This window comes from Mesoplodon mirus, assembly GCF_964341445.2.
Source record: "Mesoplodon mirus genome assembly, chromosome: 11".
In the NCBI taxonomy this organism is placed as follows: domain Eukaryota; kingdom Metazoa; phylum Chordata; class Mammalia; order Artiodactyla; family Ziphiidae; genus Mesoplodon; species Mesoplodon mirus.
Genome location: NC_138987.1, coordinates 91,223,735 through 91,237,012, shown reverse-complemented (window position 1 = coordinate 91,237,012; position 13,278 = coordinate 91,223,735). Strand labels below are relative to the sequence as shown.

Here is a 13,278-nt window from a genome sequence, read left to right as displayed (position 1 = left end):
TCACCCTTACAACTGTGATCATAATACTATCTCTTGCATGGGGTACTGTGAGAATATGATGAGATAATACATAAGGTGCCTAAAATAGCACCTAAGCACTCTAAAAATGTAGCTATTATTATATTCAAGTGGTTCCAATTACCTGACCCACCTCCACAGGACCTTCACAAGAACAGAGCTGTTCAGGTGCTTCTTTTCTATATCACATTCACTGATTCGTCAGCTCTGCAATCCAACAATCTCTTGAAGTCTCTCCTAAAACTACAAACTTTTTATATTATCACAAGAAAGGCTGCCTGAATGTGACAGAATGTGAAAATTATGCTTTTTATTATGTTCACATAAAATAGTCAGTTACACTGAGCTGTCCAAATGCATTGGTGAATTAAAGCCTCCAGCTCTTACAAATTTTTATACATATATCTATGCATTTATAAATACACACACATGTAAAAGATATATATTTTCTTCTAAAATAAAGTGCCCAAATCTTGATATATGGGGGCATAATAGGGAAAAAAGAATCATAAGTCTTTATCAATTATAGACTGTACTTTCTCAATATAAGAATCTGTTTTATACGCATTTATTCGGGTATAGTGAACTCTAATCACTCATTCTTTTCTGAATTCTCCTAAGTGAATTAATTTATCTGAAATATTAGAAGCCACATAGCCAACTTAATGAATCAGAGGCTGGTTCTTCTTACTGTGCCTGCCACAAAGCCTGGGCTCCCCAACGGAAGGGTAGTTAAGCCTCATTCTTAATTTTCCTGTTGTTTTGAATGTTGTCTTTCTTCTAAGATGATAAGCAGAGAGAGAAATGAACCAGACACCTCTAATTCCGAATCCTCTATTAGCATTCAATAAAGTCAGGGCTTGGTGAAAGGATTCCTTTTGTCTTTACATCACCCTGGGCTTGGTGAGAAATGGTCCAGGAGTATTTGAATTGAGGGATCCTGCTGCCTTTGTTATAATTAAATCTTGTTGGAGCCACAGAAGAAGAATTAGGGTGCAATGATCAATAGATCAAGGAGAGAACCAACTCAAATTGAAATGAAACTCTCTACGACAATGGAAGACTTTGTGAGAGCATGTTTGAATTTAAGAACAAAACAAGGGTTAAAGAAAAACTAGATGATTTAAGATAATTCCGAAAAATCCTCATTTCAAATAGAAACTAAGGCTCTATTCCCTGGTCCAACATCTTAGGTACTCTTCCTGTGTATTCACTGTATTTTCTGTTATCTTAGACTTTTAGGGTGATCATTTGTAGACTTTGACAAGGAATGGAATTTAAAAATGTTTTTGAAAAGACTTCCACCTATCGAAGCAAGGTGAAGATGCCTAAAAATAGCTTAATATGAACACAGCCATTTCAGAATCTGGTGATTACATGTTCAAACTGCAGTAGAGCATATTTTATTCAAGCAGGCAAAAGAGAGATTGTCAGCACTGAAATTGCATTAAAACACTCTATAACTTCCCAACATATGGGAGGCTGGGACCAGTGGGAAGCCCAGATGTTTCCCAGAGTCAGAACAAAGAATGGAGTATTTTCTTTTATTTCGGGGGAGAAAAAGGGAAAAAGGGCAAGAAAGTGTTTCCAACTACCCAACCCACCTGAACAGGGCCTTCACAAGAACAGAGCTGCCTAACTGCTGATTTTGGTGAGCATCTTGTTAATGGCTTGCTTGACGTGCGTGGTGGAGCTGCGTCGCCTTGTCTTGCCCTGGACCATCCTCCGGCGACGTACCTCTCTACACAGCTCGTAGAATATCTCAGTGATGTTCCCTTCCCCGGTACAGGCAGAACACTCATAAAAAGCACATGCCAATTCTGTGGCCAGCTTCTCCCCTTCTTCTGTACTAACCTGTCTGGAGTGGTCCAAGTCAGCTTTGTTTCCAACCAAGATGAGAGTCACATTCTTGGGCTTTTTGATCTCATCCAGGATGTTCTTAAGTGGCAACACTTCCTCAAAACTTCCTCGGTCAGTAACGTCATAGACCAGCACAAAGCCTTCCCCCCATCGCATGTGTCCTTCCCTCTGAATGGTGTCTTCCTGTTGGCAAGGAAAATACGGCAGTCGGGAGACCTGGCAGTAATTGTCATGGATAGATGCTGCAAATGCTAACGGTGATCCCTTAATGACTATTCCTTATATTCAGTGTCATTAAAATTTCTTGGTAGTCTGCCTGCACAAGCTGACCTTCTCAATCAGTTTGGAGTAAAAGCATTACTTAGGGAACTAGACATTTTCTAACTGCATAGAACCTAACTTTTGGCTTCTAATTGTTTCTTGCCACATCATTAAGTGTGTAATCCCAAGAACTATAAAGAAATTATACTCTTAGTTGAGCATATTGCCTCTGAGACTTTTCATCACAAATAAAGAATTGACCAATAGGTAACAGACAAGTAGACCTTATCCCATCCTTTGAGATCAGAATTAGAGGCACGGCATAGTGAAGTGGTTTTGATTTTTTTTTTTTTAATTTTTTTTCTCTCTTCAGATTAGAGACAATTAGCCCCCAGGACAGAAAAACAGTGAAAAATTGTATAGAGAGTCAAACTCAAAGCCAGGGGATTTTGGCTTCTTTTTGTATCTCAACACCCTCCAAATATTATGCGGTCCCAATAATGACAGAACCTCATTTGCAGTGATTCTCAAAGTGGGTGATCCCTCCTTCCTAAGAAGGTAGCATGTGTGATTTGAAAATGCATTGCCTTTATAGGCTCAAATGACTTCTGCAGGAAAGTATTTCCCTGCTGCCTCTCTTTAGAATCAGTGCTGGAAGGTGAGAGCATATATAGGGAGCAGGTAGTGATGAGAAGGAAAACTGTATAATTAGCTGCAAGTATATTTCTTGGATTAAATACTTTTAACTCAAGTCTTCTGGGGATCCCAAGTAACTGAAAAGCACCATGAAATCCTTCAGCTGCCTAACTCTCATTCTTAGTGGTCATGCCTAATCTTGGGAACCAAACCTACCTATGAACTTGTTTATAATTTCAGAACAACTGGCTACAAAACAAATTTATATTAGTTTCATTTTAAAATAAGTTACTATTGTTCAATGATGCGGCTCAAATTTTCAATCGGATGTGGTGAGGTCTGAAAAGAATATTACAGAAGGGATTCTTAAAATAAAGTATTCTAAAAAAAGATTCTAAGGTCATATAAGTTTAGAATATAATATATAGTAAATTTCTTACAGATTCCCCTTATACATAAACATATTAAGGCTCTGAGAACTTCTCCAGTAATGATATCTGTTTAACTTTATCACAGCGTTACAATGGGAGTTTGGGGAGATCTCTCCAACTCCCCAAAATATAGGTGGGCAATTCTATTCTAGATGATATTATGTGAATGTTATGATATTTTCAACACCCCTTTGGAGTACTGGGTAATTTACATAAGGATGCATATGCAAATAAGTTAATACTGTTGCAAACAAGTTAATATTGTATTTAAAATAACTAGATAATTAAAAAGTCTTTAGGCATCATTACTTAATTATAGAAAAATATCTTAATTTTGTTCACATTATGCACATCTCATTTTTATTTGATCCAGAAAATATTTTAGCTTATTCCTCATTCACCTGGCCAGCAGTATCTAGTATCTCCATGGTGACAACTTCATCATCAATGGTTGCTTGGTGTCGGTAGGTTGATTCTGAGGAAAGGAGCAAAAAAGAAGGTGAAAAGGTAAATAAGTGCATGATTTAATTTGATGATTAGAATTACAAATTAGTCACAGGAGTATGTCTGTTTTTATAGCATAACGGAATGTGCATCCCAGGAAGTCTTTGCCTCTTATTTTATTCTCCTATGAGGCCAGCTTCCTGATGCTCTCTTCCTTCTAGAATGAGGCCTCTACATCCTAAAATGAGAAAGTGATTCCCACAAGTGCATTCTACCTTGATACTCCTAAAAATCCAGTTTCTGGAATCATGTTAATTCCTGTTCCAGACAAGATGGCATATAGACAGAAGCTGTTGATTTCTATCTAGACCTCAACCCTAGGAATGTAATAAGCATTAGAGGAAAGTGGATGGCTATCCATGTAAAAAATGACTGTGTAAAGCTATGAGGGACCCTTGGGGCAGTAGAAGGTGGTTGGACCCCAGTGACTGGGGGTTGGTGAGGAACAGTTACCCAACATGGAGGAGGGCTGGGCAGCATGGAGGGGAGAGGGAACAAAGCAGAGTTCATGTTGCCTCTTCAAGGTAGAAAAATGGCAGCAGTTCAATACCAGCTGGAGGCTGGTAGGATAATAACAGAGTAGTCCCCAAGCTCTGCTGGAGTCAGGAGAAGTTAGCAGGGGCAAGAGCACTAGGTGTCTGGGTGTGCCCCTGAATATGAAATGGAAAGCAGAAGTTAAAATGGTGCTGCTCTATATGAAAACTAGAACAACTGCCATAAAGCACTCAGTAGGTGATCAGGTTGATGAAGTTCAGGTTGAAGAACTCTCCCTGAAAGCACTAGTAAATGATAAGAAGGAAAATGTGAAAGTAAAATATAAGAGATATGGATAATAGAAATAGACATGCTATTTTCTACTATAAAATGAGCCTCAAAGAGAGAATAAAATACATAGAAGAATGGAAAATATTTGAGGCTGTAGTGACTGAGAATTTCCCAGGATGAGAGACATTGAACAACTTCATATCAAAAGGACTGACAGTATAGAATGGATAAACAACAAGGTCCTACTGTATAGCACAGGGAACTATATTCAATATCCTGTGATAAACCATAATGGAAAAGAATATGAAAAAGATGTATATATGTATAACTGAATCACTTCACTGGACAGCAGAAATTAACACCATATTGTAAACCAACTATACTTCAATAAAATAAATTTTAAAAAAGAACTAACAGGACACAAAAGGAAAGAAGTCCCATGTATCAACCTGTTACAACAAAATGTAAGGATATCAATGACAAAGAGGAAAACTTTAAAGGATCTAAAGGAAAAAAGCACATCACCTACAAAATCATGTGATTCAGATTGACCCTGGGCTTCTCATCAGCAAAACTGAATTCAACATCCTAATGGAGTCATGCAAAGCAATGAAACTACAACAAAAGCAATCCAGAATTACAGGTCTAGATAACAACAATATATCAGGTTGGAGGAGGGGGAAGAGACCAGAGGCAGGTTTGAGTGAGCTAATGTACTTGTCTTACTCCAAATGATGACATGACAAAAAGGAAGAACTAAAAAAAGTGAGCAAATTATTCAACTCAACTGTTAGAAGAGGAAAACAGAATAAATCCAAGAAGATATGAGGAAAGAAGTAAAAGAGAAAACAGTAGAAAAAATTAGATAAGGTTAACAAAACCAAAGCATGGTGCTTGAAAAATGAAAAAAAAAAAAAAAAAAAAAGGTGGGTGGAGGAAAGGTAAAAATCTGGCAATACTGACTAGTAAATTAAGAGAGAAGGTGCGATCAAACAAAACTTAGCATAAAAAGGGGAAATAATTACACATTCCAGTGAAATAGTAATAAAAATAAAATAATATTATGAACTGTATACCAAACAAATTTCAAACACTTGATAAATTTTGTGAGAGAAAAAAATACACAGATTGTTGCAATGAGAAATAGAACACAAGTAGATCAATAGTGGGTAGAGAAATTTAAATGCTGATTGTAGATTTCTCTTTGTCATAATGAAATAACTACACTCAATTGGCTTTATAGGAGATTGCTATTAAACAAGCTGTTCTAGAAAAAAAAAAAAAGAATAGCTACCCATTACACGAACTCCAACAAGAAGTATTGCAAAAGTAAAATGAAGAGAAAAGAGAAAAAAAATGTAGGCTAATTTTATTCTTAAACATAGATTCAAAAATTCTAAATAAAATATTACCCAGTTGAATCCAACAGTGTAATAAGAAAAGTACATCATAAACTAGTAGAGTTTATTTCAGTAATGCAAAGTGTTTATAACTATTACTGCAATTAACACGTTAAAGGACTAAAGAAAAAAACCCACATGATTACCCCTATAGGTAGATCTACAGCATGATAAAATGTATATAAACTTAAAGTATATGCATATATAGAAAAATATTTTTTTCAAAAAATATGTAATAGCTAGCACACACTGCTTATCATTTGAACACGAATGGTTCTAAATGCTTTACTTATGTTAACTCATTTATTCCTTACAAATATTTCATGCAGTATGTATTACTATCAGATCCATTTTATGTGAAGAAACTGAGACACAACAACATTTAATAAGTTGCTGAAGGTCACACAGGTGTTAGGTGGTAAATGGTACAGTTGAGACTGGAACCCAGAAGACTGGCTTTAGGAATTTAGGCTTTGAACCACTGTGCTAAGTAGCAACCATATTAGATTATGTACCTATGGGAAAGAGGAGGGCAATGATGTCAGAAGAGGGGATGTAGGAAAAATAAAGTGAAATAATATAAAGGCTTCACATACTCATGACATGGTGCCAGGAAAACAGCAGCATGATTAACTTAAGTATTAACTCAATTAACTCAATTATTTGCACTTCAAGTACCCAAATCACTAACCAAGCAACTAACTAAAACCTAGAAGTTTCTTTCTCATCAGGGTAGCCAGTAAACCAGTGTTTTTATTTCATTTCCTCTCTATCTGTCTCATGTTTCTGACTTTCATTTCTTCAGCTCATCAACTATTTTACAGTTCTTTTCTGACCACATTTTTAAGTAACTTTGTTGTAAATCAAATCTCCTACTCAAAATAGAAACCACAGAAAGGAAACTTAACTAAGGAGCATAAGCTAGCCAAGCTAGCCTTTGACCTGCCATCAGTTGTGTGTAATGATCATTGCCATAGGCATGGCCCATTGCGAATGTATTTTCTGAAAAATAAAATTTTAAAATGAAGTTTTGTTCGTTTTGTTTTCTTTAGACTCCACATATAAATGATAACCTGGCAATGGACATTTAGGGTGCTTCTATATTTTGACTATTGTAAATAAGTGTACAGTTCACGGAATATAGCCAATAGTTTATAATAACTATATATAGTGTGTAATCTATAAAAAATTGAATCACGATGTTGTACACCTGAAACTAATATACTATTGTAAATCACTATTCCTCCATTTTAAAAAATGAAAATGGGATTATGTTCAATAGATTTTAACAAGTGTATTTTATGTTACTGTCATTTTCCTATAACACATAATCCTTATGTGGTATGTACAATGATTCTCAATTCTAGATCATTCCAGCCCCCTACTCTTCTATGTTAAATGGGAGATTATTGTTTTGTCTAATTGAATGCTCTAAAGTACTATTTACAGTAACTACTCATCTAGAAGTTTTCTCTCAGTTATTTCCTTTTCATCTTCAGTGCTCCAGCCTGAAGAGGAGAGGCCAGAGGGCAGCACACAGCTAGGATCCATGCCCTTTTTGTTTCTCTCTCCACTGTTCTGCAGTGGTGACCTTTGCGCTGCCTTCCCTTTGAAAGGACTGGCATCAGCCCTGGAGCCTGGAAAACAGAGTTCTGGGCTCTAGCCCATCTCTTTGCACCAAAAGTTGTCTGACAGACAGGGACATTTTTCTCAGTTGCCCCCATGATAAATAGGATATGTATTTCAACCAGAGAAGGTCACAGTAGGGGGGGGAATAAAATATAATGAAAATGGTATGAAGTTGTGCGATTCTTTGGCTGTTTGTTAACCGAAACAGAAACGTTGAAAGGCAGGAAATGAGGGAATGTTAGCCACAGACAGAGCAGCGGGTGGCAGCAGTGATTTCATCTAAGCTGAACACTGGTTTCATGCCATTTGAAGCATTTTTTTTCTTTAAGCCCCTTCTCTCTCTCATTAGGAACCCATGTCTACATGTAAAACAGTGGAAACATTGCTTACAGAGGCAAAACGTTGTACATCCGTGTGCTAGAATTATCCTAAGATAACTCTAAAAAATGTACTAAGTACTTTGGAGTGAAACTCTACTATTCATTCTAAAACATAAGAATAAATGCGTATGTGTTTGGAGGGTGGAAACACTTTTCTTTTTTTCATACTAACAGAGAATGATAATTTTTAGTCTTTTTTCTTGAAGGGTAGGGAGAATGATTGTTTGAGAGATACTTTGAAATGAACCAAATATTGTATACTGTAAGGTCAGTATTAGTTTCAAGATGGAATTAGGCATATTAAATATATATATATATATTAAACATATATCTGAAGTTCACTGTATATGAGAGATACATGATTTATAACCTATATTCATTACCATTTTATAAACAAGTATATTTTGTATACTAAAAGAAACTGATGCTCAAAGGGATGTTTTGTGTGATTAATCCTTTCACTAATTTAGCTCTTCTGCAAATTTCAACATATTAATATGGACATTTGGCTAGTACAGTAACAATGACGGTTAGTAATGTTGATTTATACTATAGTGGGAATTGTACTAACTGGAGTTCTATTGCTGGTCTAACCACAAACTAGCCATGTAATCTTGGATAAATTTACTTCTTTGGACTTGCTTCCTTATTTGCCAAATGACGATCTCAAAGTCCCTTGCTGTGCCAATATTAAATAGTTCTGTGAGTTGTCTGAGCACCTCTGCTTTAGTGTCCAGTTGAGAGCATTTGTTCTGGGTGTGTCTCTCTGTTAGAATGAGCCTTTCCAAGCAGAGGGAATTATAATACAGGGAGGAAGAACCAATCTCAAAATCAAAGTGGCAGTGTGTCCAATATGTCTCCCACTTCCTACCCTCACTCTTGTCTGAGCCTTTACTAACCAAGTAGAGACACCATAATCCATTCAAACACAGAGTAGGGTGCCTCCTAGGTAGCAGTAGTCTCTCTCTCTCTCTCCAACTGCCCCCAACAAGCAGAAGTACACGTACACACACAACTGTACACGATCTAAGCCTTTGTCTGTGTTCTCTACCATGATCAGCATTTTCAGAAGGTAATATGACTCTCAGAGGTAGAGATTCAGTTCTTTTTTTGGAATCTAATCAGAACACAGAAGCTGTCCTGCACCCAGAACACTTGCCACCTCCATCAATCAGGGGTTTTTCCTGGTTAGGTGGTCCAAGTCCCAAATCCTATAGGCTTCAGTGGTGGTTTTCGAATGCAATTCACAGACCAGCTCTGGCCTCTGACAAAGATTTCACTGGTCCATGGCGAAATGAGAAAAATGTAAGGAAAACTAAAATTGTCCAACGTAAGGGATTGAATTTTTTCTTAGATTATATCCTTCAAAACACTTGGAGGCTAATAATATTTCCTTCTTTTATGAAATGTAAGTGCCACCAGAATGTGAATTTAATTCTCCCTCACCCTCTGAGCCTGCATCCCTAATTGGAATTCCTGTGATAGTTCCTCTCCTTAAAAAAAAAAATCTAAATTTTGGGAATCACTTGCTACTTTCTTTATAGAATTATCTGAAGCAAGAATTATCTGTAGCAAGCATTTTCTTTATAGAATTATCTCAGAGCAATAGATGTTCCCGTGTTGTTAACATGTTGAATAGTGTTCATAGTCTTCAGCTTCTCATGGAGTGATAATTCTGTTGAAAAAAGGCCCCATGTTTTTGAGGAAGGCTGTGCATTCAGAATTCAAAACTGTTTTTTGCAAATATGCCATTTTACTTTCTAAGGTAGCTTTCCCTTTGGGTGGTGGTTTTGAAACTCTATAATAATAGTATGAAGTTACATACAGGAAATGCTTGGTTCATCTTGAATCAGATGGATTGGAAACTCCTGTAGGCTAGAACATTAGTGACTTCTAGTACATGAGTGTACACACACACACACACACATCCAGTTTCCAGGGTGACTGAATGAAAGCCTCACCTGGGAGTGAGTCATCTGTCTGATACTCCTGAAGTCAGATGAGCACTCTTGTTGCCTAGCAACAGCAATCCTTTTGGAGCAGCGCGGTACAAGGTCACTCAATAAAATTTCATTATTCTTAGTGAAGGAAGCCCGAGTTACAGATAACTGATGCAGGAGATTTCTATTAATAGCTGTCATCTTTCAGAAGGAATAAAACCAAAGGGAAAATGGTTCACCCAAGACTAATTAAAAAGTAACATTAGTTACTAGAACATATTCAGAGAGAGCTCAAATATTTTATGAGGTCATTTTTTAGAAGCTTCATCTTTCGTTGAGATGTACTGGTACAGCTAAATAACATTAGTATTTTTTATTAACTCCCATAAATTATTAGGATTCTCAGGAATTATAATCTTTATAAAACTTAGATAAGTAATAAAAATATAAGAGGAGAGTAAGCATTTACTTAGGTGGGGCAAACAATAGATAATGAATGATTTTTTCAAACCAAGTACATTTTTAGATCCACATATACCATCTTAAGATTAGATTGTGGCTATGTTAAAACATGTCAAAAATTATTGATGTTGAAAAACTTTTTATTTAAAAGCAAAAACAGAGATGATTAATGAATGTAGAGACATGCTGTTCTCTTACATTAAAAGATTAAATATCTTAAAGCTGTGAATCTTCTCAAAGTAATTTATAGTTTTAATGCAATTCCAATAAACATTATGTCATGTTATGATAGAGTTTTAAAAACTGACCTGGGAGAATAAACTAGAGATAGTAGCCAAGATAATTCTGTAAAAAAGTAAAGGAGGAAGGCTTTCTCTACTGGGTTTCAACATGTTCTCAGGAACATACAATTAGCAAAAGAGTGTGGTACTGGCATTGGATGTGAAAAGCAAATCTAGAACTGCATCCTCACATACATGATCCCATGTATGAAAAAAAGGCAGCATTGGAAGCAGTGGGGAAAAGTGGGGATTGTTCCATAAATAATAGGAGGACAGTTGGTCAACTATTTGGAAAAGATGTTGGGTCTTCACCTTTTACTTCTCACTAAAATAAATTCTACAGGTTAAAGAGTTAAAGATTAGATAAAATATAAGATCACTCTCTATCCCCTCCCTTGTTCAGTTTCCCTTTGTAATGCTTATCACTATTTGACATGTATATATTTGTTTTTTGACTCTTCTTTCTTCATTAGACTGTAAGTTCAACCAAAGCCCATGTTTTCTCCCTCTGCCGATTGATTTATCCTCAGCACCTAGAATCATCTGACACATAGGAGGCATTTCATACATACTTGTCAGGTGAATGAGTGAAAGCAATGAAAGGAGGCACAAGGGGAAAGAAAGCCCCCTTTTAAACGGAATGTGTGTAACCTTGTAGTATAAACACAAAAACAAAAAACAAACCAGGAATCACCTTGCCCCACTTCATCATTCTGAGTAAGGCCAGCTCGGTCTGGGACACTGTGCCTGGTAATGAAATGATGTATGCCTCTCCCTCTTCATATGGATTTCAAAGACGTTGACCTTTACAAAACCAACTGAGGTCCTGAAGCATAATAAACAAAAACCCAAAGGCTTAATTCAGAGTCAAACCGTAGCTTATTTGGAACCCATGGATTTTCAGTGTTATTTTGAAGATGAGAACTAAGTAGATTACGAATAAGTACTCTGCTTTGGACCATGAAAAATACATGTGACGGATACCTCATCCATTAACACTACTGCTACTTTCAAGATCTACAGATATCATTTTCACTGCTTCTTTTTTTATTTTTAAAATAGGCTTAAATCAGATGCATTGGAGAGAAGAGGGTGAGAAACATAGTTTATTTATACATTTTCCCAAAATGAGCGTTCACAAGTTTTATATTACTGTTATCCTCCCCTTCCCATGCCATTCTCTCCCACACCCAGTTAGCCACGACCACTGCATCCTCTTTTTCCCACTAGAATGATGCTACGTTTACTGATGGAAGAGCATCAAGTTGTACCCATTTCCTTCTTGTCTCTGGTTTGACCTGATTTCATTCTATGCATTAAAATTCCACAGGGTTCTAAGCACAGATGGCATGCAACACACATCCGTCTTCTTACAGGGCTTCTTTGCATGATTTGATAAAGCACTTCCCAAATAGCTGCAAGATGCTTAAAAATGTTGCAACAGAAAATGTCATTCTCTCTTTTGGGTCAAAACTTTGATCGGAGAGAAGGAGGAAACAAAATTTGACCTACCAAGGGTGGGATCATATTCCCAGATGAACCGTTTGGTCAGAAATCTCACTACAAGAGCTGTGGGAAAAAAGAACAACATTTCAATCAAATTTGTTAATTTTCTTATAGTTCTTACCCTCATCAGGAAAGAGAAATAGCCCATACAACTATATGTGTTTTATGTTTCCTGGGCATATAAACCCAATATAAACCCGATATATCGATTTATGTTTATTCAGATATTTTTTACATTTCATATTGTGGCCTAAAAATTGGTGTAATGTTTTAATGGTTTGTTGTGCATTAATGAACATCTTAGCTTTGTTCCTTTAGTCACAGAGTTAAAAACATCACAATGTGAAAATGCGCACATATAGTTTTTAGCCAAACAATGAATTTAGCCATAAAGCATTACAATATGGATGTCTAAAGTTTGAATACTGATAATGATTGATAAAGACCAGTTAAAATGTGATGCTTTTTACTGTAATGAAAAGATATTTGTATTATAAAAAATATTAAAAATTACAGATTTTATTAGTGAATCATTAAAGCTTCTCAAAAGTAAGGCCAATGAAGTACTTACAGTCAGGATCAGCATCTGGAACTATGCTATTCACTTCACTTGCATGATCTCCTCGACCAGCACTTCACCCCTGAGAGGCAGGTACTAGGATTGACTCCATTTTTCAGATAAGGAAACTGAGGCTCTGAGAGGTTAACTCATTTAACTAAGCTCACCTAGCTAGTTAGTGGCTGAGTCAGGATGTGAATTCAAGAGGCTGTTTCCGAAGCCTGTAATTTCTCCATTGTCTAAACTGAATTTAAGGCCAAGGCCATCTGGCTAATATTTAACTAGAAGGTGAGTCAGAAAAAGAGCGATGCTTGAGAGAGGTGGATTCTATTGTCCTTAAAAAACCGATGGGACACAATGCTGAACATTTTTTTATTCTTGTATTATAGTTGAAAACAATGGCTTTTAATCTTTAAAAAAACTTTTTTTGGAGGAGAGTATCACAAACAGTTTAAAAATAGAATGTAAGCTTTGGACCCTTTCCCTGGAAAAATGTATATACACACAGTCTAGTATATAATTTCAGCAGGCCCACCAGCCCTTTGAATACCCTTGATGGTCTTCCTGGGATCCCACTGACCTTAACTAAAGAATCAATGTCTACTGTATTTTATCATTTAAAAATGTCTATTGTGGTAGTTTTACT

The 13,278-nt window shown here is 36.3% G+C and overlaps 1 protein-coding gene across 2 annotated transcripts in view; it reads right to left on the bottom strand.

Moving 5' to 3' along the window:
* Nucleotides 1–308: 308 nt before the first annotated feature.
* The window catches only part of RERG (RAS like estrogen regulated growth inhibitor), a 113,447-nt gene continuing 100,477 nt past the window's right edge, over nucleotides 309–13,278 (bottom strand). Inside the window, exons 3-5 of one of the 2 annotated variants that reach the window (XM_082636330.1) lie at nucleotides 12,080–12,136; nucleotides 3,608–3,681; nucleotides 309–2,061 (exon numbers count right to left, since the gene is read on the bottom strand). In XM_082636330.1, coding sequence (XP_082492456.1) covers nucleotides 1,654–2,061; nucleotides 3,608–3,681; nucleotides 12,080–12,136 — 539 coding nt within the window. In that variant the 3' untranslated portion in view covers nucleotides 309–1,653. The remainder of the gene's footprint in view (nucleotides 2,062–3,607; nucleotides 3,682–12,079; nucleotides 12,137–13,278) is intronic. The other variant, XM_082636331.1, reaches the window with a different exon arrangement.